The 26,249-nt window shown below is 41.5% G+C and overlaps 3 protein-coding genes and 1 long non-coding RNA gene across 4 annotated transcripts in view; 1 reads left to right on the top strand and 3 right to left on the bottom strand.

Annotated features, from left to right (window-relative positions):
* The first annotated feature begins 72 nt into the window (after positions 1 to 72).
* Positions 73 to 25,382, top strand: LOC125944687 (uncharacterized). Its single transcript, XR_007466362.1, has 3 exons — positions 73 to 337; positions 10,490 to 10,659; positions 25,154 to 25,382. It is a non-coding gene; the product is annotated as an uncharacterized LOC125944687 (long non-coding RNA).
* LOC119449880 (lysosomal aspartic protease-like) lies at positions 1,085 to 17,368 on the bottom strand. Its single transcript, XM_037713161.2, has 9 exons — positions 17,059 to 17,368; positions 13,776 to 13,914; positions 11,575 to 11,698; positions 10,567 to 10,700; positions 9,338 to 9,522; positions 7,928 to 8,050; positions 4,777 to 4,924; positions 3,787 to 3,885; positions 1,085 to 1,621 (listed from the first exon to the last, which is right to left on the bottom strand). The coding sequence occupies exons 1-9, from the start codon at positions 17,286 to 17,288 to the stop codon at positions 1,451 to 1,453; spliced, it is 1,353 nt and encodes a 450-aa protein (XP_037569089.2). The 5' UTR covers positions 17,289 to 17,368; the 3' UTR covers positions 1,085 to 1,450.
* Positions 18,024 to 22,088, bottom strand: LOC119449879 (uncharacterized). Its single transcript, XM_037713160.2, has 8 exons — positions 21,665 to 22,088; positions 21,453 to 21,551; positions 21,223 to 21,366; positions 20,140 to 20,266; positions 19,948 to 20,023; positions 18,586 to 18,658; positions 18,392 to 18,514; positions 18,024 to 18,256 (listed from the first exon to the last, which is right to left on the bottom strand). The coding sequence occupies exons 1-8, from the start codon at positions 22,010 to 22,012 to the stop codon at positions 18,155 to 18,157; spliced, it is 1,092 nt and encodes a 363-aa protein (XP_037569088.1). The 5' UTR covers positions 22,013 to 22,088; the 3' UTR covers positions 18,024 to 18,154.
* LOC119448582 (uncharacterized) overlaps positions 25,382 to 26,249 on the bottom strand; it is a 44,753-nt gene continuing 43,885 nt past the window's right edge. Inside the window, exon 4 of the mRNA XM_049665501.1 lies at positions 25,382 to 25,632. Coding sequence (XP_049521458.1) covers positions 25,426 to 25,632 — 207 coding nt within the window. The 3' untranslated portion in view covers positions 25,382 to 25,425. The remainder of the gene's footprint in view (positions 25,633 to 26,249) is intronic.

Genomic DNA, 26,249 nt, shown 5'->3' with positions numbered 1-26,249 from the left:
CAAGAAATAGCACACTTGCAACAATTTAAAATGCAGTTGTAAACACTTGCTCCCACTTTAGCTTAATAATTTCTACTTGTGTATCAAGGATCGTTTGCCCATCACATTTCTTTCTCGCACATCGTGCGAGCTGCTGGGCGCAGAGGTCACATTCTGTAGTGTTTGGTCGTCACCACAATGATACGATATCCATATGCCTAAAGAAAGCTTTTTCTGTCTTTCTTCCTGCACAACGCCTGCCGTACCACGCTTTTGCCCAACACAGATTGCTTTCACAAACATGCAAAATCGGAGCACGTGAGCTGAGCAGGCAATGGAACTTCGGGTACCGGAAAAGGTACGTGACGGAGCAGCAGACAAGTATCCAACGTGTACGACCCCTCGTTTCACTCGCCCAACATTTGAAAATTGATCTAACGAAAATTTCCCCGAGTAGTGGAGTGAAAACAGTTTGAGCTGCACGAATCGCTGTTTTTCTTGCATGCAGGGGCAACACTTGTATCAAAAGCACGAATACGCATATTAGTCTCGAATTTATGTTAACTCACAATAGGGACATCGTTTGCTAAGCATGCACCAGTTGAGAGCTGCATACCTGCTAACCTGAGAACTTTATAAATTCGTAAAAATCCCGCGGACATATATGACACCGATAGAGAGGAAGCGGAGGAGCAGCAAACTTGACAAAACAGTTGTAAAATCGTAGAACGAGCCTAAGGGAGAGTGGGCAGGTATAGTGCTGCCATTATTGGTTCTGTGGAAACATATTCCTCTCACCATTGTGTATTTGTGGATTAAGATATTTCTGATGCAACGCGTTTTCAACAATGCGTTCCCACCTTGTTTTGGGCCACAATGTCCCTGTTCCAGTATTTCTGTGCTGCTGAGGTTGTCACTGTTACTGTCTCATCTTTTACACAAAAATGAAATCATTCTTTTGTTGCTCAAGCTTCAACATGACAGTTGCACCAAACAGCACAATTCTTACCTGACTGGTCTATTTTTCCCCCTCCACATTTTGCTGTGATGCAGAAAAGTGTCATCCAGTAGTTCACGTGTCTGTCGTTTACAGAACCTTGTGTGCTGTACGCATGTCACATTGTGTGTGTACACAGAAATAGAAGTACACAAGCTAGTGATTAGGCTCTAAATGTGAGTCAAGGCACACTACAAATTTTATTGTGATTTGCATGACTCTGCCCCAACTTATCTTTGAAATAAAAGCCATATACAATTACCAATAGCTTAGTGCACTTAAAATTTGGCTTAATATCCTGTTTACTTTACTGCTACCATTCTCACTCAATAAGTAAAAAAATTCACACATGCAGATTTTCATATGCCTGCTTACATCACTTCAGCAGGGTTTAATGCCCACGTACAATGTACTGGAGAGAAACTCGCAAGGCAGAAAGAACTGAAGCAGCAAAGAAAGCAGCCGTAATGGAGGTCAGAGTACTTCGGCAGCCTTGGCAAAGCCAACACGAGCAGCACCGTAGTCGAAAACAGTATAGTATCGGCCTATAAAGACATCGCCTAAGATCCAAAGAGGTCCTTGTGGGGCTGGTATGTCAAGTCCCACGAATCCTGAAAGACACAGGCTGCGGCGAAACTGTGTAATCTGAAATGACACAAGGTACAAAGGATTGCTGCCTTCAATAAATAAATACATAAATAAGTAATATAAAAACTACCAGAGAAATATTGATTAAGCAACCTGATGTACTAATGAGCAATTGCAAACTGGTTTGGATCAACTTACTCTGCACAGAGCAGGGTTTCAGTTTTCTTATTATGACACTGTGTACCTTGCTTTCAATGACATGCAACCAACTTACTGTGTAAACATAGCCACGTTTCATATGGTGTGCAGACTACAGCACCAATACTATACCACGTGCATCAAATTGGAAGGGCAAAAATATTTAAAGGCACTGCAACAAAGATAACCATATGCTTCTTTTGGTAACAGCAGTGAATGTCAAATAACATGTGATAACTTATTAGCCAATCAATGAATCAAAACTTTCTAATTAGCATTTAATTAACCTTGATTTAGGAAATTAGCAGGCACAGGATGTCAGATGATGCAGAACTGAGATCATTGGGAGGGGTCTTCATCCTTCAGTGAACATAACTTAGCCTGATGACGATGATGATTTAATAAACTGCATTTGGACAGTTGCTGTACTTGCGGAATTGAGGCTGATAAGTGCTCAAGGCATGTACACTTAGCAAAAATCCTGAAAATAGAACCAGTTTCTAGCTATCCTTCCAAATATTTCTGAGAAATGCATTCAATTAATTCCAGTTGCTATTTTCCTGGAAAGCCTAGCTCCCTTATGCAATGTGGGAAGAAGTGAAGTGGAGCATGACTGTATTTTGAGATACAGTTCAAGGTCAAATATCTTGAAAGTGGTGCTAGTCTCAATATTCCTACTAAGCGGACATGCCTCAAGTATTACCCAACTGCAACCCTGTAATTGCCACAAGTACCCTCAAGCACTTCAACGTTTACAAGTATACCTTACATGACAGAAAATTTTTGTCTTGTTTCTTAATGCTTTATTGAATAGCTGCCGATTCAGTAATTGTGCTGTGGAGCCTCAATTCCCTGAGAGCACAACAAATAACTATGTTAGCCTTTAATGTGACCAGCTCAAAATGAGTGCCGAGTGCAGCATGGCTTTTGATGTGAAAACAGAGACTCAAGATGTCATCGAAACCTGTTGCGGTGGTCTCATGTGCTATACCACCGATACGTACACGCACCAAGGCTGTGCTATCAAAACCCGAGTCCACTCAGCAATTGATGGGACAGGAGGGGAGAGTGTGCCCCCTGCATTTCCAAAAGAAGTGAACAATTGGAGGAACCAGTTTGGCAGCTTTCAGTGACATGGTCATTGTACGACCTTCAACCACCACACTGTACTGACTGGCATGCTTTTAAGTTGCTTGTGATACCACCATCTCCACTTTCCGTGACGTCAGAAGTCTCCTTTTTTTAGGTCCTACTCTGCGCTGAGCTTGATGCGCATCTTGAATGGGTCGTATAAGAGGTGCTGTAATTAATTATTTGTGGTGCTTGCTAGGGATTCAGGCTTCGTATTGTAATTACAGAGTCGACAGCTATCTAAAAAAAGCAAGAAAAGCAGGACGCTAAATTTTCGTGTCAGTACTCGTTTAAAGCAATTAGGAAAAGTTCTTTAGAAAACCTTAACTGAGCTGAAGTAGCAACTATTTTGTTTACTAGTGATATCACAAAAACAAACACAGTTTTTTTTTTTTACGTTCCAAATTTTTCGTTCGCCTGTTTTAATTTGTACCAAATCGTACCAAATTTTTTTTTGTGGTTGTTTGCTTTAGTATATGTATGTTTTTTCCTCTTTTTGCAAGCACTTTTAATGTGTGTTGTATTGCCACCCCCCCAAGATGAAGATAAATGAATTTACTGACATCTGCCACTGCTAGTGATGCGTTACCGAAGAAAGGCATGATTATCTCCATTGCACTGTCTTTGAAACTTTTGGCTCTTCACAGAAGCAGATGGTATATGTCTTAACAACACCAGAGAGCGGGCTAGTTGGTTCTGCTGCCTGCCCGAAGTTGTGCTGTTACATTTGGGATCAGATGATGAGCTCAGCAACACCATAGTTACTCTAGTAAGGAGCTGAAAGCAGTTTGTTTTAATAATGAAATGCCACATTAATTGTAATTGCCCATTAGGAGTGCCCATGAGCTTTCATAACATTATGATAAATATCAATGTTGCCAAATGCACCTCACCTTTAAGACATAGTCATTCCCTGTCAGAGTGTATGTACGATTTCCTATCTGGAATGTGACGGCTGGGAGCTTAGGCACATCTTCGCATTTCACTGTGTACTGTAGAAGGAAAGTTAAGTATAAGAGAACAATTTCTACAGCAAACGCAGTACAGGACACAAGCACAAACACATGGATAACAGATTGCACTTTTTAGGAGAGCTAAGTTCCTAGGACACAATACAGTGGAAAACACATGCTTAGAATAAACATAAATAAACATTTTGAATGCTTCAATTCTATCTATCATAGACAGTGTATTAAACTATAAACACCATCCAGGAGATCAAAAAGTTTACGGAAGGCGTTATATGTGGAACAGCTTGTCGTATATCCCATCCTTTCAATAAAAGAAATGCTATGGTAAACTGGACTACATGTGTTATAATGGCCACATATGTAGGAAGTCATCTTATGGCTACCAAATGTTATGCGTGCCGCGGGGCCCTGCGTACCGATTATTTTTGCCACTTGCGGGTGCTATGCAAGCTTGCACTAAGTACTAAGTACTCAAAATATAAAAAAAACCTAACCTCCGCTGTCGTGGACAAGCATTTCCATCTAATGACAACATTTTCAATCAATTATACCGTGTATTGCTCATCGTGCTATCTATAAATAAATTTTTAAACCAACCATACCTCCAGCTCGGTGAATCGCTGGATTGAGCAATATGGCCCCTGTTGGACCTGGCGGTTCGCTGGCTTTGGTAGTCAACAGGTTAAAACAGTGCAACAGGACAAGGACGATATAGAGTTCCATCGAATTAACGCATAGCTGCCTGTGTGTGTCAGTCCTATGTGCCTTTACTTAGTCCTCATAATATTGCACCGTTTTGATATTACTGCCAAATATGAAACAACTAATTCAAACAAGAGTGGACAGTTATTCAATTTCAGCAGCTCAATAGCAGGTACCTGTTCAATTGCACAAGGTCAAAAGTGTCCATACCTGACCATGCGAGTAAGGGTAGGCACCAATAATTTTCTGAAGCTTCATGACTTCTAAGGAGGGGCCAGCCATTAGTGATGTGCCGGTGTCTGCTATAGCCTGACAGCCGTTTACACAAAATTTCAGCGAACTGTTTTCCACAGATATCCTGAAATATATGAAGAAAGTAATGTGTCATGTAAGCACAGCCCACACGTGACAGAGGGAAGCAATCTTGTGCCCTTTCTCTATCGACAGATCTCTTCTGCTGGATAACTACTCCAACGCTCTCAATCCTGCTAACACTGCTGCTAAATGCTTCTCAGTACAGCCAATGCTACACCAAACACAAGTGAAACACGTTTTAGACCTGTGATAAGAATAAAACAAGACAAGGGCAGTGATTACTACTGTTATTATAACATGCTTTACAGCACGTAAGCTGGAATGGACATGAATGACACAGACAATTGCTGTGTGCAGGTGCTTTGCTTGAAGACACACCTACTGCATCGGCACAGATACAATTTTATCACAAATATAATGCATGTGGGGACTCGTGACAAATAAAAATATAAAGATATAGTATTGTAGTTATAATGCAAAGCAACAATGCCTTATCCAACCATATCTGTGGCATTAACAGTACAGTTCAGCACAGAATGATAGCCAATCAGGTACTGTGCTGTGTATTAATGCAGATCTGCATAAATATGATTAACCTATCATGCTTTAGCACAGCCTATTGAACTACACTAAAACATTACAACAGACACACAATGCATAGACAGGGAGGCTGGATGCATGCATGCTGGGCAACTGCGCTTGCACATTGATGCCACATGGATGTTCACTGCTGAAGTAGATTAGGCCATTGGACCTAAAGATTATAAAAATGAATTCGTACAGTAGTCAAACTTTTTTCTGTTGTAGAAACCATTATGCTGTGTTCTGTCATCGCTAATGGTAGACCTGCCCTCCAGACACCAAGATGTTGGCTTTTCTGCAGAGCTTAGTTGCCTTGCAGCTGAGATCATTGCATTTTGTTGCATTAAATTTAGGGGAAAAAAAATCTCATGCCACATCCAAGGTATTGTTTTGAATACAACAAGAAATGATTTCTCAGGCAGGTAATTTTGTAAAAATTCTTTAGGCAGTAATTTATAAATTACACAGATATTATTATGATTAATCATCTAAACATATGTAAACACCACAAAGAGAAAGAAAAGCTGGCTAGCAATTTTCTCCTAAGAGGGACACCACGCCCACACAATTGAAGAGGAGAAAAGCCATAAAGGGAAAGAGAAGAAAGATAAAGAAGAAAAAAAGAAGAAAGAGAGCAAGGCACACTACAATACATCACACAGTCACTCGCAGAGTATGAGCATTACAGACAGCATTACACATGAGAGTCTAGTCTCGTGGTTGTGAAGAATTCAAGCACAACTTTGTCAGCCGCATATTGAGACAACCTTTTGGAAACAAGGTATCGTTACACGTAGTTCGAGCATGATTAAGAAACACTTGCATACCACCCACATGTGCCGCATGTTCTTTTATCACATATTGAACTTGAAATAACACTTGCCTTCATGAAATGGCGAACACACAGGTTATAAGTACACTATTCCACATTTAAGAATGACAATTTTTTTTTTTTCGTACAAGGATATATATGGAGCATTTATGCATTCGGTACTCAACCTTGATGCCTTTGTTTCCCAAAAAGAGCTGGCAAAATTGAATAACCAAAGTAGTGAAGACATCAGTGTTGGTTCTGAGAGTGCCAACACTACTATGTCCGAAAATGAACAGCAATTTTTAAATGCTAGCTAGCATGTATGTGGGCCATGTGTTTGCTCTTAGGCGAATGCAAAAAAATTGGGTAGGCTGTATCAGGGACGCAGCTGCAGTGGGGTACGTGAAACATCGTCTGTACTCTGCAGATGGTGTATGGACACTAGGGTACAGAAATGGACGTAATTAAATGCGCAAGTTACATTTATTCATGCATTGGAAAGTATACATGCCTAACTTATGTCACAGCTAGTGAGCGTATTACGGTCTAATTTTGCAGTTGTGCTCGCTCCCTATTCGTAGTGGGCTTATTTGTTTTGCAGAGGGTATTTGGGCACTACAGTAAAGAAATGACCCCCTTACTGGGGGCGCCCACGAAAGAACCCCAGGTGGTCAAAATTAATCCGGAGACCTCCACTGCGGCGTGCCTCATAATCAGAACTGGTTTTGGCACGTAAAACCCCAGAAAGAAGAAGAAGACTGCCCGGTGCTGCTCAAGCCCACCGCACTCGTAGATGGTTGAAAATCCTGTGCTTGCCTCAAACCCCTGTGCTTGCTCTCCGTATGTTCCACCATAGTCAAAAGGGTTGGATATCACTTTGTCTTGCTGCCTAAGTCTCCTCACACCATTTTTGAACCATACATATCAAACACAGAGGGCCCATAGCTGAGCAAACGTGAAATGTGTGCAATAATTCCACACTTATGGGCCTTATAACTCCTGATAATCACCAGCGTGAGTTTGATAAATTATACCAACAATGGCGTAGTGAGCTCTCTCAAATACGACCATTCCTGTTTGGATGGGCAAATGTACTGCCGAGCAATGCCTCCCTGAACGCCTGAACGCACACAAGGCTAAATTTAACTTCGATTGCGTCATGCGTGGTGCAATGTGCGCACAACACATGCATGATTAAGTAGTAGCTTCTTCCCTCTTCACAACGATACCAAGGTAAGGCACGTACACAGATATCACTGATAATTGCTATAACATTTTTTCATTACATGTGGTTTTAGCAAGCAACCTCCTTTGACCGATTTTATTTTAAAGACATTTCATGTCAAAATCATTTGAAGATGGCGTATAGCATGTGCAAGGCATGTGTGGTGGTAAACCGGTTCCGGTAATGTATATAATAACATGTGTCTTGGTTTTTAATAGTCCATATACATTGAAAAGTAGCAGGCTGTGAAAGGCTGTGAAAATGTCAAAAACCAAGCTGATTGTACCTCGACCCTCACCATTATTAAATTAATCCTAATGTTTAGCATGACCCTTATTACTACGAAAGAAAACAAGGCTATGTTTCTCCTCAGAAACGCGTGTTCATGTAAAAAAAAAAAATTCAGTAAACGTTTTACAGCTTACCCATCCACTGCAAACTGCCAGTAGCCTTTCTTTGTGATAGGTACGTAATCAATAGAGCCCTTATAGAAGCGCTTATCCACACCGCCAAATGTAATTTCACCACCAGTTGACGAATTGTTGTTTCTAAAAGGAACAGACAAGAAGGAACAAAAGTGTTAAGCATACTGAAAAGCCAGCCATAACTGTTGCAGCATTCCTCACAATAGTCACTGTCATTTCCCTTTATCTGAAAGTGTGCCGCTGAGTTCTGGATGCATCAGCAATACAAAGGCTATGCAAAAGCTAAGCGAGACTACATCTTTAAAACATAAAGCTGACCAGAAATATATACACTTCATTATGTTCAAGGAACACCATACTGAACTGATAGAAAACAGAGTTGTGTGACTGATTTTTCAGCTGAGGCAGAATTTCAGCAGGAGCAAAATATAAATTCACTTGTCTGTAGTGATGACTTGTTCTGAAATACCCACCTGTGGTTGGCTGCTTCGATGGTACATTAGACTTCAATAAAAAACTTTAAAAATTCATGCAGAATTAATATCGATAATGAATGTCAATGTAATCAAAATAGCCAAAAGTTTCAAGTAAGCTATTCACTTTATTATAGGAATAATGCACTTGACAACATATATTTGTTGCAGTGAGAACATTTAGGTAGTGCTTGTTTCATTGCGTAATTCTGTGGAGAACAGAGCCGTTAAGCTGCACATTGGTAGTACCGGTGGACAGCATGTGCGTCTCAAAGAGCTTTAATATATAGCTGGCGTTCAATGACGCACACGCCTTGCAAGTCGGTTGCAAGAGCGCAAGCGCCCTTTGCATTGGCAACTTTGTGCCAGCGGTGAAAATCCAACAAGCGACCACAAAAACGAGCGAAAGAGCCAAAGAAAGCTACTAGCCTTTAAACTAAATAAGGTAGATCCTCTTTGTTCAGTGTTCTGCATATGTCTTTTTGCAATTGCTTTGAGCAACAGATGTAGAAGTATTTTGGTAATGCTTTAAGTAGGAGAGCAGAAAGTTTTGATTAAATCAGAGCTTCAATTAAATTATATGGCTTTTATTTAAAGTGCACCAACCTTGTTTCAGATTATATTTAGTAACCAAAATTCTTAATGATTCAAATCTCAGTCATCATAAACTTAAGTATGTTTTGAGTGTCAGAGTGATAGGAAGCTCAGCAAGTTGGTAAGGGTTCATGGTTTGAAAGGTTAGGCATAGAAAACACAGACAAAAGAGAAATTAGAAAGGCGGTTGATAGTTGCCGTTTGCATTTACTTTTTTGTTCTTCTTGCATATGTGTTTTCTAATGCCTAACATTTCGAACCATCAACGTTTTGAGTGTGGCCAAGTGGGTAAGGCAATGGGCAAGAAACATAAGCATAAGATGACAGGAGACAATTATCTCACCGATTTAGAAAAAAAGAAAAAACAGGTTGTGGTACAAGGCCCTGCAAGACCATGTTGTCGAACACCGTGTTTGCACCGGATGCAGCAATGTTTTTAAAGCCCAGACCTAAGATGCCATCAAACTTGGCTGCCACAAAAGTCAAACCTGGCTCAGTGACTGCTTCAGCAAAAGTCTGGTTTTGAACCTGGAACAATCAGACGAAAGTACATTACTGCGCATGAAACACGTTGATGCTCATTCACAATAAATAACTTTTAGTAGATGCCTTTTATCAAAGAAACACCAAGACTGCAGACATTACGCGAAATGAAGAATCAAGCTTTTGTAAGTGCAAGAAGTATATATCTTCACAGTGAGCCTTTGACGCAGTTTTCTAATTAGTCTATCACAATGTATTATACCCGGTAGCACTCATTGAGCAATACAAAAGAGCAAAAAATGCGGCGGGCAAATGCTGAAAAATTTCAGCTAAACAGCAAGTGTGTCATCTTTGTAATAAGCATGGCGAATGAAAGAAAGCTATCACATTTCAAAGGGCCAAGAAGGTCGTGTTTATTGCAGAGCCCTCGCAGACTCTTAATGTCTCTTTAATACAATACATTCAACTTCGATGTAAAAACGCATGTAATCAGTTAATTCCTTCAAGCATAATGCAGCAACCCTTTGTGAAAGAGACAAACCAGCTGATGTTTGTAACAAGCTGACCCACCAATCTATTTTAGTCAATCTAACACTGTGTTACAGTGAAGTGTCCTGTGTCCTTGTTTTTTGTGTTCCTTGTTAGGTTCTGTTCCAACAAATGATGTAGAACAAACTAGCCCGCTTGTTAAAGAAAGAATGAGGATGACGACCAATATGTTGTAATTAACAAAGCTTTCAAGAGGTGTTTCAACTGCCATATGAAAGCTTTGTTCACAAAATAGAACACCGCTTCATTAAGGAAGCTGAAATTCCTTTTTAAAGCTGTGTTAATCGCATCTTTCTGGCTAAGGATCAGCCTCATTTAACATTAATTCAATGTCTGACCAGACAAGATGTGACCAAATAATCGATTTCAATCTTTGCAGTCTAGCTCTGCAATACTCCTTAGTTATAATCTACTGTCTTGTTACAGCACAGTGTCTGTCGTCTTGTGTTTCTGTTTGGTGCAGTTTCCACTGTATGCATAACAAATGAACCCAGCAGCCCTCCTTAGTGAGACAGAAATGCCCAGGTGGAGCCCACTCACATCAATGCCTGCAAGTGAAACTGTGTCAACACTCAGAAAGCCAGTCATGCTGCCAGTGCCATAGCGCAACGAAATGGCTGTACCATTCTTACGGTACGTCCTTGATTTTGCATGGTCATACTTCTTGTGGAGCACTGAAAAAAAAAAAAGAAAGAAAACCAAAAAGAACAGTCATATTTGTGTAACTCATGAATGAAATACTAGTTCCACTTGACTGTTTTCATTTAGGCAAGGTGAACAGATATTGCACTTCCCAAAAGAGCTATTGTAGGTAAAATTCTAGTTTTATAAAAGCGACTTTTGCACACTGCAAAAAAAAAAAAAAAAAAGAAGAAAAAAAAAGTGTCATAAGCAGGTCGGCCTTACGCAATGAAATAAATATATAATAAAAAGTGTAATAAATTCCGGACTACAGCTCAAACCTGGTTTACAGTTTGAATGGGTCAATTCTGTCAAAATATAAAGACATAGGACTAGATTTCTTACATATGGTACACCGTCAGCAGGAGCGACATCTTCTTTCATGCATGGTAAAACTGGCAATATGCATACAATATATATTGCAATGGTCACTCGCATTGCCAGCAAAGCTATGCCCATGTGTTGGAGAAACCAGGCGTTCATTATCAACAGCGTGTTATTTCCTTCTAGGCAGAACATTTGTGAGTGGTATTTTTGAGAATCGAGTACTAAGTAACCAGTTCCAGTCTCCAGGCACATGCCCAGTTACATGTACAACCAGTAACTTTGGAAACAAAACCCCAGCAACGTTTCTCACAGTGCAGAAATTCTACATTTAAACATGTGTAGTCTGCTGCCTGTAGTCTGGTAAATACAGTATGATTTTCTCTCAGATCAATGGAGAACTTGTTGAGGAAAGAAAAGGCACCCATAGAATGTAAATCACTATTTCAAAAACACAGGAGAATTCTTACTATGGGTTTAGTATGTGTAACATTTTAGTATGTGCTTAGTACTAGAACAGGAAGATGATCTACAGAAGCTTACGGCAGGCAATGTTGGTCCACTTGCAACGTCTCGAAGGAACCCACAGGTTGGATGAGCCTGTGTCAAAGACCACACGGAAGGGTTGTGGAGGTACTCCTATGCTGATTGGTCCATAATATTGAGCCTGAAAAAAAAAAAAAAAAAAAAGATGTGTTAACCAGGAACATGTCAAGGCATTCATTTCTACACACTTGTCTTCACCTATTAAATTCAATTTTAGTGACCATGACAGAGGTTCTACAATAAAAAATAGATAGTATAGCACAGATGAATACAAATGGTAGGCACTCCTAAATAATAAACAGCAGGGAAATGCAGCCGGATGCAGAAGAGGGTTACGTGGTTGATGGAAAACGGGTTATTACAAATTGCTGGGAGAGTATTTGATTCTACGGTGAACAACAGACTGGTGATGAAAATTTGGAGCACCAATGCAGAGCATGTTAACAAAGATAGTGGCTATAATTATGATATTTTTTTTAATGTCTTGCTTTATGTGGTCTGCTCATGTACTCATTAAACATCATTAGTGGTGATAACATTAGGAACAGTACAAAAAAGTATGTAGCAAGAGGGCAAGGGATAGATTGTTCATGAATCTGTGAACAGATTAATCAGTCTAAGTGTATACAATTGATTAAGAACCCACTTACCATTCCAATATAAGAAATAATGCAATGGTGTGTACTATTGTGAAATGCACTGTGCTTCAACCCAAATTAAAGTCTGATTTCAGATGTATACTTGCAATAAACAAATATGTACTACCGAGAAAGAGATGCAGGTACTTACTTGGTGAAACTGTCTAAAACAGGTGGCTTCAAGAACTTTCCTTATGTGCCAAACTTTTTAATGAGAAGTCTTCCCAGTGGTTCAATGAAAATCAAGGAGCTTCAATATACTTTAAATGAACAGCCTATAATGCAGCGCTACTATGTGCTTGTGAAGTAAATGTGGAGTCAGCATATGGAAAATGTGATTAACATGCTGAATGTGGAACTGTGCCAGTACATTTGTTTCGCATGATATTGCTATGCTGTCATGAAAGCATCTTTGGTTTGGTCTGTTGTAGAAAAATGCTGAATTCATATCAGTTTGGAAATGTACAGCATTCATTTCCACAAAACTGGAGAGAGCAGAAAGAAGGAAAGAAAAAGCCCTATTTTCTCACTTGGTATCTGCATTCCGTGACTGTGAATGGAAAACTCATGCAATAATTTGTTGCACTGTAACCTTTAAGGCACCTTTCTAAAATCTCTGGCTACATTGGACAAGTTATTACTGCAGAAAATACATGTCTGCCAAAATGAGGCACTCCTCACAACCATATTACAAGAAATTGCAGTTATGGTTGCCTGCACTGTTCAGTTTTCCTTTCCTTTGTTTTTTCGTCTTTTGTTCTTCCCGCACTTCTTTCTTGCACAACTTTATTTCAGCTTTTGCTGATACAACATGCTATCAACACCAGCACACGCTTAACGCTCGTGCCTTAATGGCCTTGCAGATTAGTTTGAACATATGAATGAATGAATGAATGAATGAGCTTGCAATTCTGAACATCAGGCACTTTGTTTTGTTCTCCATAATTACGCAATCAATAAAAAAAAAACATGATGCATATGTCAGTGTCAAAGGCCAACAGAAGAGTAAGGTTGCTAGCTACCAGACCCAAAATATTTTTAAATCTCAGCCCAAGTATAATGCTTGCAAGTGTGTTAGGTCGACTGCACCGAAAAGCAAGCATAGAAAGAGAGAAAGATGAATCAGTAGGTAAATTAACGTGTACTCACTTTTCACGTCACCTAGAAAGGCAAGAAAGAAAAGATGTGGGCATGCGAATTAGAAACCGGTGACAAATATGCTTAGACATCGCACCAGTAACAGGTTAGAACGTTCCAGAAAAGATAATGACACAGAAGGCTTAATAGTCATTCAAATTTTTGAGTACTTTACTTCACTACTTGTCTGTCCTGTTACATTCATTGCTATTCAAATTTGGGCATGCATTTACACTTCCATACATTGCAAGGCTGGCATGCAATGTCCCCGAGGCATAGTGTAGTCTGAGGCCCTGAATGTAAATAAGCAAACACAGTGTCACTGTGTCAACTGCCCCAATGAACAGTCAGACTGTTGTTTTAGTGAGAAAACCTTTATGCAGGTGAATTGAGACATTGCACAGCAACATGCTGATCACTCACATCAAGGTAGTTTGACAGTGGCTCTGGAATCGGCACTTGTGAACCTTCTCCGCTGTAGTACTTTGGCTGGGCCACAACTAGTTCAGTGTCTACCTCACCCAAAGTTTGCCTCACAGACTTGAATCGGTGTAGGGGAATGCTGAAAGTAAGAGAAGAAAGCAAGCATTAAACTGAATGAACAGGGTTCTCTTAGACAACCCGCAGAGTCGCTTCCAGTCGCTTCCAGAGTCGCTAGTGAGAAATAGTCTATGAAAAGGTAGGAGAGTGGGCAGGAAAAAAAATTCTTTACAACTGCTCCTGGCCAAGTGTGGAATACACACTGATTCAGTCGTTGTGGTATATCTTGGGACAAAGCGACAACCTGAATAATGGCATTAATAGAGGCTTTAATACCATACAAAATTATATTTGCATTGTGAGTAAGGAACTATATAAGAGTGACGGCAATGGCTCACACGGGTATAGCTACAAAACTCTTGCTGAACACAGTGCACCTCGAGTTGTTCCGACTAGTGTATTCAAGGACACTGTAGTTCTAATAAAGGCTGGGAGTGCACACTTATACAAAAGTCTACTGGAATGCATCTGATGGCTGTCACAGGTTTTTCCATCAAGCAGCCCACCCGCTGCAGGTGATAGCGTAAATAAAATTAATCAACGGGCAAAACTGTCATACACGTGTAGCGACGTAAAGGCTCAGAACAAAACAACGAACACCAAAGAGAAATACTTTTTTCCCGGTTTTTTCACCCAAAACAAAAAAAGCACAGCTCCCTTTGTAAAGAATATGTCCAGCCTACAGACAGAATAATTTCATGAAACGAATATAATTTATCCTGATGACTACAGCATTGCCATGAAGGAACACTGCACCTCAATACATTAAACTCAAACATTGTCATTGTTCAGAGATGTGTATTTTTGCAGCTATTGCACGGTGCAATGTTATATTTTGTGGATACATGACACGTATGTCTGGGTAAATATGCCCTTCTGACGAACCACTAAAGTTAACTAATGTATTAAATACACAACCCTCGGAATGATAAAAATTAATATTTTTCAATGCCTTAATTCTGATTGTGTTGGTAAATAGCTCAGTAAGCATGTTAATAAATCTTACTACAAAATGACGTCGTGGCATACGAACGACAGATTACTTTCTCGTGTATTCAAACTTTTTATCGTGTTCTGAACAGGTGCATTGTTCAGTAACATCTGCCTCTCGGGTTGCTATTTGCACATGAAGAATGATAGTATTTCAGCGAATGTGATGTTCAAAACATGTACTTACTTTTCAGTGACTACTCACAATAATGAACTTAAATTCTGTCACTTATGAACACGGTATACTGTAAGTCAGAGCGATAGTAAACGTTGTTGCTGAATATCAATAAATAACATCAAATACCACATGCTGGAGTACACAATTATGACAGCATTGTATTATCCAAGAAAAATGTCATGGAATAACATCTAGCCTGCTAAATAAAATTCAGCTTCATTTTGAAGCTTTTCTAAGTGCAACTATGAGAACAGGAGGATTAGAATGTGAAAGCAAAACAGAACAAATGCTTCTTTCGCAACCTGCAATAAGTTGCTGCCAAGACCTCCAATTCAGCTGCTCTCTTATAACCAGGGCACTTCTTGCACCATGCAGTGTGACTGTGAATGAAAATTTGTAAATTCATATCTATAGCCAGAGCCAAACTGACACTCAGCTGGATGGTCTCTGTTGAAAACGTCAAAATTCACCTAACACTATAATGAGGCCTTGCCATAGCACATTCACAACAAAACGAGATGGATCGGTTACAAGAACAAGAGGGCACCCATGCCACAATCGTAGAAAGCTAATGTTTCATATTGCTCAATTCTCAAGCTACACAGAAATGTGGCTAAATACACGCAACTGCCAACTGATGGTCACTATACAGACGAGAACTTTGAATAGTACAAAATGCATTGGAAAATGTAATAGTAGTTGTAGTAATAATTGGCTGTCTATGGAAATAAATATATGGATAAATAAATTAATAATGAAAGAAAGGAAAAGGGAGGAAAGGAAATTAATGCTGACCACATTAACTATTTAGCACAGTCTGCTGACACCTGAACAGCGGTAAGCAGTGAGGGAGTGGAGGTAGGGGAATAAAAGGACCGGAAGAAAGGACAGCAGGGAGATCGATACAGAGCAAGGAAGGCAATTATTTACATACATACAACAAAGCGACTAGGTAAGAATTATCCATAGTTAGCTTTTGGAGCGACTTCCTCGAAAGAGTTTGTCACTCAGCCCCACACGCTGGCACTGTTACATCCAGAAACTTACTAGTATTAATATGTCATTACAAAACTGAGTGTGTTAAAATAAATTTGTGCTTTGTTTATTACATTTAACACTGCTATGCTGAGTGTTATTCTCAATATTCCTAAATTTTCCGGGAAAAAAAAAGTTATTTTTTTCCGAACTTCCAAATTTCCTGAAATATTACATTCTTAATTGAAAGAAGCACGAAGCTATGGGATAGTTCAGAGGACTGCCATATCTGGTGCTAAAGTCATGGCCTAATTTAACCACACACTGCCATCTGCTAGTCTTATGGTTAACGGAGATAATAAGAGCGTCTGCCCCATGGAAAGGCGTTGGTCCTGGGTTCGATCCCTGGACCAGGTTGAATTTTCCTTCAACTGCTAAGCTTTATTTTTGGGAAACCCGTGTTTATTTTCCTTTGCACAATTTCATGCCACCTTCGGGTGGGCGAATTTCTCGACTTATCCTGACACACATGAACACAAGAATCATTCCAGGCGCACGCTCGAATCCCAATCATGGAGGTGTGGAGCACTGGCATAGTCAGAATTTTTTTTTTTTTTTTTTTGCGGGGAGGGGGAGAGGAGGTGCTGGTCAGGCCACATATACGAACAGATATTTTTTTTCCGGGGGAGGGGGAGAGGGGAGGGGGCGGGCAGGCCGCATAACTAACAGAATTTTTTTCCTGGGGGGGGGGCTGGTCAGGCCACATATACTAACAAATTTCTTATTCCGGGGGAAGGGGAAAGAGGGAGGGGGGGGGCGGGCAGGCCGCATAACTAACAGAATTTTTTTTCGTGAAGGGGGGGGGGGGGGCGTTAGGCACGTGTCAGGTGAGCCACCCGCTGGCTGCGCCACTGGTGCGTAGATCGATCGCAACGGCGATTGCTCCTGCAGCAGGCGCGCAATTAAGTTTGAAAGAACTGAAAAAAAGGCGACGCGCTGCAGCGCGTCGCGATCTCTGCTCACCTGATGAGGGACGTCGTCGAGGCGACCAGGGCCAAGAGAGTGAAAACGCGGAGCGATTCGCCCATATCCTCCGCGAACTGGACTCTGCGAAAGAATGCGAGGCTCCACGCGCGCGGCGATGCCGTCGCCCCGAAGCCGCACGCGCTGCTGCTGGGCAGACGCGCGGCGGCGGCCGGCCCGCAGCGGCGGCAGCAGCAGGTTCCGTTTCGAACTTGACCTCCCCGGAGCATCGTTGGCGCTCCCTCTTATCGACGCGGCCTGGTTCCGTTTATGTGGCTCACTGGGCCCAGCAGATCATGCATGAGGGCATTCACACGCGCCGGTGTCCCCCTCCCCTCTTCCGCGCGCGGCTCGACGACACCAGAAAGATTGAGGCGGTCAGTTTTTTTTTTTTTTTTTTAGAGCGGCTTGCATACGGCGATGAGAAAGGAACCATCTATACTACTTTCTCGTAGTGTTTCTTTTTTTTTTTTTTCGGAGCAGTCTTTGTCGTTCGCGGTATTGACGAAGTCTATGCGGCGGCTTATTGGGAAGCTTTAGAAATAATGTACTTAAGCCTCTCAAGCGGCGTAGCGTACACGGGTTTTCCCGCTTAAAACACCTCGCCTTTGTTGGAATCACGAACTATGCTTACAAAAATATATACATCGCACTTCCATATATTCTCAACAGAAAGTGTTTTGGAAGTGAAAGGAAACTTAACAGTCAGTTAGGATGCCACAGGTCTTTGTACCAATGTGTGGTTTAAATTTTTTTTCTTTGCCTGGTTTTTTTTTGTTTTGTTTTTGTTTTGACATTCACATTTTCAAGTTTGCTCTCCCAGAATATTACAAACACCCAAATTATTTTCCTGGAACTCTTTTTTTTTTTTTGTATACAACAGCGACAGACACAATAAAAGACCTGCACACGTGCCACCTAAAAATATAAAAATATATGCATTTGAAAGGTGAAATAAAGAAAGTGATGCAATAAACTATATTTTTTTTAATGCATTTGTATATCAAGAACATATCTGGTACACACATATATAATGAATAATTTAATGCACTGTACATATCGTAAAATGATGCCTAGGTCACCTGTAGGTATCTATTTACGTGGTAAGTTTTGTAAGCATGTTCTGGATTGGCTTCTTCAGCAGTGTCCTGTTCACATTGACAACTTTCACAACACTGTCCAAGCAAGCAGGTGACATCTGTGAGGGAAGGTGAAATAAATGAAAAAAGATATCATGGCTATGTATACTGTGCTTCAGGATGTCACATAATACATCTTTGCAGAAACAAGAAAGCTGTGTGGGAAAAACGAATAAAACAAAGGAGGAGGTTACCTGTGAGCCATAAAAGCTGACAAAATCCATAAGCAGCTTAGAAAACTTGCTGTCAGTACTCCTTTCGTCCTTGACAGAAGTAAGCCAGTTGACTAATTCTGCGGACACACTTTCTAGTGGACCCTGGAAAAGAATTGCGTTATAGTTTTTTCTTTAAACACATGATATTAACCATGAGGCAGTATAGTCCTTACCCTTTTGAGGACTATTGTGTGCACAAATGCAACAAGCGACTCGATACAGGCCCTTGATTCTTGCAGCATTCGCCTGTATAGTGGTGGTTGTGTTAAATAGTGCACCAAGAGATTATTTAATTATTGACCGCATTATATTTTGCAATCATGACACAGTCAAAATGCTACAGTGTAAACAGCAGACTGATGAGGAAGGGCAAACAAGACTGCAAGTGGAATAATCGAATTTATCAATGGTCAGTTTGCAAAAATCTGTAAGTTGGCTTTCCTGCAAGGACATATTCCAACCGAAAACACAGACTGCTTTTCTCGCTCTAACTGCTTTCACCGTTGCACATTCCAGCGAAGGTGCACAAGCACCAAAAAGGCTTTAAAAAAATTTCTGCGGAATGTCCCTCCTCCGCGGTGTACAGAGAGAAAGGGAGAAATGAAATAAAGGAAAGACAGGGACGAGTGTTGAATGGAAAGAATAGCTCGTTCTGCTAGCCTGTGGTCAAGGTTATTTGGGTGGAAAATATACTTGCTCGCGCATGCACAGTAACATTTTTGCAAAGTGTCCATTCTGAGCATTTAAACACTGTCCTTACTTCAGCACTTTTGGCAGCAGTCCTACAGCTAGATTTGGTGCTCTGGAATTTTCGATTGCATCAGGCTTTTAGCAAAGCAAGGGTGAATTTATATTAGTATAACAACAGATTTTCAAGCAATGGTGCATTCAATACACGTGAAAAATTTCCTTTTAATTTAGCAACCAACATCATTGTTGGTTGCTAAGTTGGTTGAGTGAGAATTAAGCCACTGTTGCAAATGCAGGTGAATGTGGAATGACATTAGAGTAGTTACGGAATTGCTAACATTTGAAGTTAAGCTTATATAGTACAATAAAAAAAAAATGCTGAAGTAACTAACAAATGATTGTAAATGCTGCGATGCTTGATCCGTATGGCTATGGCCTATAATTAGCACCTTCAATGACTAATTTTATAAATGTTTGGTAAATTGTCTATTTGTATGTCTACAATAAACAATAAAACGGCCTGTAAATATGCACCATAACTTAAACCATATGCATACGCAGCAGTCAGTGGCATAGACAATGTTCTTGCAGATAGATGGGGGGGGGGGGGGGGAGCACCCACTTGTATGGGGATGGGAAGGGGGAATAAAGGGGGGAGGGGGGTCATGTGCCCAGTGTACCACTACCTAGCTATGCCATTGGAAACAGTGATAATATACACTGTACCATCTACTTTCGCAGGGTTCTTAGGATTCAAAGCAGGGAAATGCCTTGCAGAACACTGTTCACACTAAGTTTGGAGCAGTACAAATGTTTTGTCCAACAAAGAAATGGCTAATAGGTACCTCAAGCAGATAGCAGCATAGTCTTTTGGTATCCCCTCCTTGATGAGTGTTTGCACAACATCGGCTTGTGTCTTGCCTATGTGAAATCGCAAAAAAAGCCAAAAGGAGCATTTGGGTTAAGAGTTCATGATATAAGCTCCAGCTTTACCACAGATGGGTGTATGCACATATGTAAAAGCTTTGTAGACTAACCCATACTTTCAGCAGAGACCAATGGGACTAGAAGGCCTTCAACTGTCACATGTGGCATATCCTGTGCAAAGGCTATGATTGAATCTATAAGTGAACGAGCTGTGGTGCCTTCTTCCAAGTTAGAAACCTAAGAAAGAAGCAATATTAAGTATACAACTTTGTGATATTAAACCAGTAAACTTCGTAACATTAATTGTGCTATTGAAATTACACACTAGCACTTGATACTTCTTGACATGTCATGTGCAACTCATCTCACACAGCCATTGAGAGAAAAATAAATTACTTGAAAGATATAAATTATTGCTGAAACATGCTTTTGCAGAAAGGGCGACCTTGCGCTGCTCCCTTTAGGAAATGAGTAGAGGTGTTGGAATAGTTAAATTCCCGAATCGATTCAAATATTTGAGAAAAGTGACCTTAAAATATCGAACTGAATATTTTCTCATATCTAGACCAAGTGAAATGTAAAGTTTGCGTGGAATTCATTTTGTAAAACAAAACACAGAAAAGAGAAGGGGCTTATTTACATTATTTGATACATGCATGCGCTGCCGTTTACAACTGGACGACCTGCCAACCGAGAAGCTTGTAAATGAAAAATAACTTCCAGTCATCTGTACGACAATGACAGTAATGAAACAAGGGAACAGCATGTTACCATGATGCACGTATAGTGCAGTGTTCGATGAATGAGAGAACTGTGATACTACAGCACTGCACATTACTTTAAAGGTATCCAAATATGGTGAAACTGGCCGAATAATAAATTGCTTTGCTTAAATAGATCAACATTCAGGATGCCTAGAAGTGAGGCATTTTCATGTAATGACTGGAAATTATTGAGCAGGAGTTATCTAACCCGTGCGTTATCCCATATATTCAAAGAGAAACAATTATTCGACAATTTCGAAAAGTGAATTCTCGAATCAAATGAAGACTTTTAGATTTGTATTCGAAATTGCGAATATTCGCACACCCCCTAGAAATTAGTTAAGGCGTAAAATGAACTAAGTTTGCAATAGGACGTCAGGAATACTAAGCGTTGCTCTGTCATATACCAAGAACAAGGCTGCGCAGTACCTTAGGCAAAAGAGCAGACTTCACGAAAACGACACCGTTGATGAGACTTATCTCCGATTTCAGTTCTGCAAACGAACGCAGCAGCAGTTGCATCTTTGAATCAGCGATAGTGTCCGTCTCGAGTTCATCACAAACCGCTGCGACCTGAAAACATTCGACGTTACTGCGTTAAAACACCGTCTACGCTACGTCATAATACGACACTGCTGAATATGCATGCTCCTGCGTACCGTCTCTGGTCTTGCAGAAACCATAAAGAACAGGTCAGCTGTCCGAACAGCAGTTTCATCGCAAGAGTGTAGGGCCTCCTTAATCTTTGAAATGTTCACCTGCAGTATCGAACAATGATCAACCTTTGACATCCTCACAGGAAAATGGCCAAGATCAATACAGTCAAAGTCGCATAGCTAGGTTTAGCTAGGATATGATAGGATTCTGCTACCTGTATTTCTTCTGGAAGGTCAGTCAAATCGTCTGGGGCGCCACACACTTCAAGTTCATCCCTATCGGGTCTGTGGGTTACACGGGTATTGCTAGGCACGATTTCTTCATGCGCTTCTTCAGTTTCTGACATTTCCACGTCGAGAACATCACCAAATGGTTCCGGTTCAGCTTCCCGGGGAACGAAGTGAAACAGCGGTTCGCAACGTTGTTCAAGGCGTACGAGTTGCTCATCGGGTCGTTCATTTTTCTTCTTGGCTTTTAACTCTTCCAGCAACTCTGATACTAAACTGCGCTTGCAGCCTGCGTAGACACGGCCGTAGAGCGGGAACATATTATTCTGCAGCATTAACAACTACGCGATACCATATCATTTCGGTCAAAGAAAGCGCGCTTCTAAACACGGCCTTGCCACTACGGCTTGCTTCGACTCTTTTTACGCGTACTATGAATGGCTAACCATGTCTCCTTGAATTGGTTTCGGTTTCGTTTCTTCTTTTTCTGCAGGCGCTTCCCGTGAGTGCAGGTTAGTAACTGAAGATCAGATACACCACGGCAATGAAGGAAACATCTAAACTTTAACGTGTGGCTAAGTAAACGTGATGCACCACAGTGCAAGTGACGATGACAACGCCGGCGTAACGTCGATGCACTTGTTTACCTGTTGGACGTCGCGGCTGCAGCGCAATTAACCACGCGCGCGCACCTCTAGCGCAATCGTTACAATGACGTTGCTGTTTTATATCGGGTCCCTGCCAACGTAGTCCACCCCATTATCTAGAACAGTTCTGTCTGATCTTACACGCCGCAACCGTGAACTGCTTGGATCAAGGTGTCGAACCGAAAAGTTTTTGGGTTCGGTTAGGATTCGGCGTTCAGATTCATTCGCGAGCCGGTTCGAACAGGCTCATATGGTTTGGTAACGATTCATAATTAAGAAGAAATAAAAGTGTTAGAAAACGTTTTCCAGCCTCACTCGCGAAATTATTTGAACTTTTTTCTATCCTTACGTGACACGGACCAATTAATGTACGAGGCCTGTCTCAAAAGTTCATGCAGTTATTCAGTAAAAAAGTGGGGCACTCAAACACAGACTCAAAAATGGGGAAAAAATACGGTTGATGACAGCAGCGGCAGCAATAGCAGGAAAGGTTAAAAAAAAAAATTGGAAGACGATTTTTTTGGCTGCACTATCTTCGAGACCGGCCCACAATTTTACACTGCACTAGCGTCGGGATCGGCTTACATATTTAGACTGCAAATCCAAAATCAAAAAATATGGCTGACTAATGGAGTAGCACACGAGGAATAAGGATTATAAACAGGGATAAGGTGCCTCAGAAAGGCTGGCCAACGTTTCGATAGGAGGACCTATCTTCGTCAAAGGCGGCCTCGTCATCCTCGGCGGGTTAGTTTTAAAGGGTTAGTGGAGTGACGTCACGTCGATGTCCGCTGTGGCTGGCTCTCCCTTTACAGCCAGCCACAGCGGACATCGACGTGACGTCACTCCACTAACCCTTTAAAACTAACCCGCCGAGGATGACGAGGCCGCCTTTGACGAAGATAGGTCCTCTTATCGAAACGTTGGCCAGCCTTTCTGAGGCACCTTATCCCTGTTTATAATCCTTATTTTTAGACTGCACTATTTTTGGGATCGGCCCACATTTTGACCTATGATGACTGGAAAATAATTTTAAATAATTTCCTGGGTTTTACATGTCAAGACTACAATGTGTTTATGAGGCACGCCTTTGTGGGGGGAAAGCGTCAATGGCGTAATGGTTACAGTCTTCTGCGCCCATTTCAACGTTGCCCATTTGTTATCTGTTCGAATGTGGCCACTGAACAAGTTTTAGTTGTTTATTTATTTAAAAAACTGGCACTGAACAAGTTTAGTTGTTTATTTATTTAAAAAAATCTCAGTTTCGCCATTTGGGCGAAGCAATGAATACGATAGCAACATATTAGAATATTACACGAAGTGTAAGGCTCGTAACTAGTAACTGTAGTGAATTGCAGTAAATATAAGCTGACTATGGTGTTTTTCACTGGTCGATCTGAAGCGGCCGCCGAAATCCTGGAGCCAGTGCTCGCATTTAACCAATCCTAATCTGCCAGCGGAGAGCGACCGTCTATCAGTCGTGGTAGGTATCCGCTACCTCCTCAGCCCACCTCAGGACTTACTGGTTTGAGGGTGCGGGGGGATTTGATTTGGCATTGCCACATGATGTGGGACAGATCTTCTGTCTGGACAGGGCAGAAGCGACACTTGGCTGTCAGGTTAGTGACAGGAAAGAATAAGTGCAAAGTGCGCGGGGTAAGAAAAGTGCGAGTTTGTAGTTGGCGCCACAATATATCTTTCTGACGCGTACTAGGCACAGAGAAGGTGGATACACTAGGCGTTCGTGTTTGTAATGAGTGCAAATTTCATGAATGTGGTGAGTGTGTCTTTATTGGTGTGTTGTTGGCAGTCATTAGGTTCTAAAGTTAGGCCCACATTTGCGGCCACTCAGTCCGTGAATCCTCGAGCAGCAGCATGAGCCATTTCGTTGCCTTGGAGTCCTTGATGCGCTGGAGTCCATATGAGGACGATGCTTTCTGGTGGGTGAGCGACAAGTAGAGAGTGCGCGAGGTTGGTAATGTAGCCGCTACTGAAGTTCCGGATAACAGTCTTACAGTCACTGATGATGACGTCACAATCAGGTTGCCCCGATGCGAGTGCAATGGCGGCCTCTTCCGCGTCGCCCGCCGAGGTGATGCTATGTAGCACCAGTAAGAACGCCAGATGTTTCAACGCTATAGTTTTCTCGTGAGTAGTTGGCTTACAACTGCAGCTCAGCCGACCGCGTACACCATCAAAACAGTACATAAAGTTGGACAGCATTGTCCCGATCACTTTTCAGGAGCAAGATTCGTAAGCACGTGTAAAGCGCCAACATTTTAATCGAATAAAGGCGGCTTTGGTTACAAAAAAATTAACAATGAAACGAGTGCCGCAACTGAGCTGTGGCTATCTGAAGTTATTTCAGTCTTGCCTGTAGCGTGGGAATTGTTGGCACACTAAAGGAGGCTTTGAGGCTTTATGTGATGTTTTCCCCTCTGGCGTGCCATGTAACAGATCATACCCAGTGCATTCTGAGCCCTTTGTCGAACCAGTAAGGAAACAGTTCCTCCAATAAGTTGGAGGAACCAATAAGAGGAACTGCTTTCTCAGTTGAAGGAACCTCGATCCAACTGAGACAGCTGCAGCCATGTTTAGATATTCACTTATATTTGCGCGTGAATATAGCAGAACGCTGACATGTAATGGTATAGACATTGTATATTTTGACATATACATATATAATTACATATGTGCAAGTCGTACTAAACACTATATCGTCGCAGCGATAATTTTGTGTGGTGTCAGAACCCTGTCGTAAACCTCCCATTGGTTACGGCCCTGAATGTGAGGATTCCTTTCGCTCCGATGCTATTCCTTTCTTTTCAGCTCCTGTTCACGACCGGCCGATGCTGGTGACAACAAGGGCGGAGCGCCGTTCGTGACCACTGACAAAGCACCAAAAGGAATAGCATTAAAATGCAACCTCTAATATATTATCCCGGCCCTCTATTGCACATTTTACCGAGTCTTGGACGGCCGTTTTCTTCAACTCTGTATGCCTCGCCTTTAAAACGGGGTCATCTTTAGTTAAAGAAGAGATGGAGCCAGATGGCAAAGTCAATTTATTGACCCTGGAGGAGGAACCAGTGCACGCTCATTTACTTTGGCAACGTGGCGCAATCCAGCACGTGCGTGGGGTTCTGCGCGCCGATGGCGTCCACCGTCTTGCGTGCGGCTCGCGTGAGCGTGTAGTTGCCAAACTTGTTCCAGCTTGTGCACGTGTTGGACCAGTCGTCGAACTCGGCGTCAAAGACGGCCAGCCCGATGGGCCGAACGTCCTTCAGGGCGTTCCGCGCCTTGCACATCTGCACAAAAAAACAAATAACTTGTCAGCAGGCCTGAAACATGAGGATGTTTCGAAGAATACGAGATGAAGCACTATTAACATCGTTCTGTAATTAGAATTTTACGACAAGCGAGCTGTTTGAGGCTCCTAGCTGTAAGCTGGGCCATATATGACACTAGTATACACTTCAGCGCCGTGTACTTTGCACTGATAGTACTGTTCCACAGTTGCTCGATTGCATAATTATAGTGGTGTTATATTTTGTTTTCCACTGGGGGAAGAAAGTAGCGATGGTTTCGGCGCTGCATGATGAGATGTCAATATCATAACTGCCACTTTTCTTTTTTAATTTTTGCGCTGAGGGACAGACGGATGGACATAATTGATGTACTATTGCGTTCAATACACGCAGCGCTATATGGTCAATTCGCCCAACCAGGCAGGTACGTTAGAAAGTAAGTGAAAGTGACCACAATGCGGCCACTTAAGACCGCATGCATGGGTTTTTTCCCGTAGCAGGCAGGCATGCAGGCTCTAATAATCGCAATCACTCTGTGAGTTCCGCCATAACCCAATATTTGAAGAAATCGTATATAATTGTTTCGAACCGAACACTTCAATTCGAAGTGGAAGCAT

This window comes from Dermacentor silvarum, chromosome 4 (assembly GCF_013339745.2).
Source record: "Dermacentor silvarum isolate Dsil-2018 chromosome 4, BIME_Dsil_1.4, whole genome shotgun sequence".
Lineage (NCBI taxonomy): Eukaryota > Metazoa > Arthropoda > Arachnida > Ixodida > Ixodidae > Dermacentor > Dermacentor silvarum.
Note: the sequence above shows the minus strand (reverse complement) of the source record. Positions and strands in the feature narration are given on the sequence as shown.

What these genes read in the sequence shown, in the direction of transcription:
- LOC119449879 (XM_037713160.2), bottom strand. Translation starts at nt 22,012, where the DNA reads ATGCTGCAGAATAATATGTTCCCGCTCTACGGCCGTGTCTACGCAGGC. An exon ending in AGTCTGCTCTTTTGCCTAAG is followed by an intron (nt 20,267 to 21,222) that starts GTACTGCGCAGC and finishes CTTCTTTCTTAG; the next exon opens with GTTTCTAACTTGGAAGAAGG. An exon ending in TCAGCTTTTATGGCTCACAG is followed by an intron (nt 18,257 to 18,391) that starts GTAACCTCCTCC and finishes CTTCCCTCACAG; the next exon opens with ATGTCACCTGCTTGCTTGGA.
- LOC119449880 (XM_037713161.2), bottom strand. Translation starts at nt 17,288, where the DNA reads ATGCTCCGGGGAGGTCAAGTTCGAAACGGAACCTGCTGCTGCCGCCGC. An exon ending in GTGGACCAACATTGCCTGCC is followed by an intron (nt 10,701 to 11,574) that starts GTAAGCTTCTGT and finishes TTTTTTTTTCAG; the next exon opens with TGCTCCACAAGAAGTATGAC. An exon ending in TGGCAGTTTGCAGTGGATGG is followed by an intron (nt 4,925 to 7,927) that starts GTAAGCTGTAAA and finishes CATATATTTCAG; the next exon opens with GATATCTGTGGAAAACAGTT.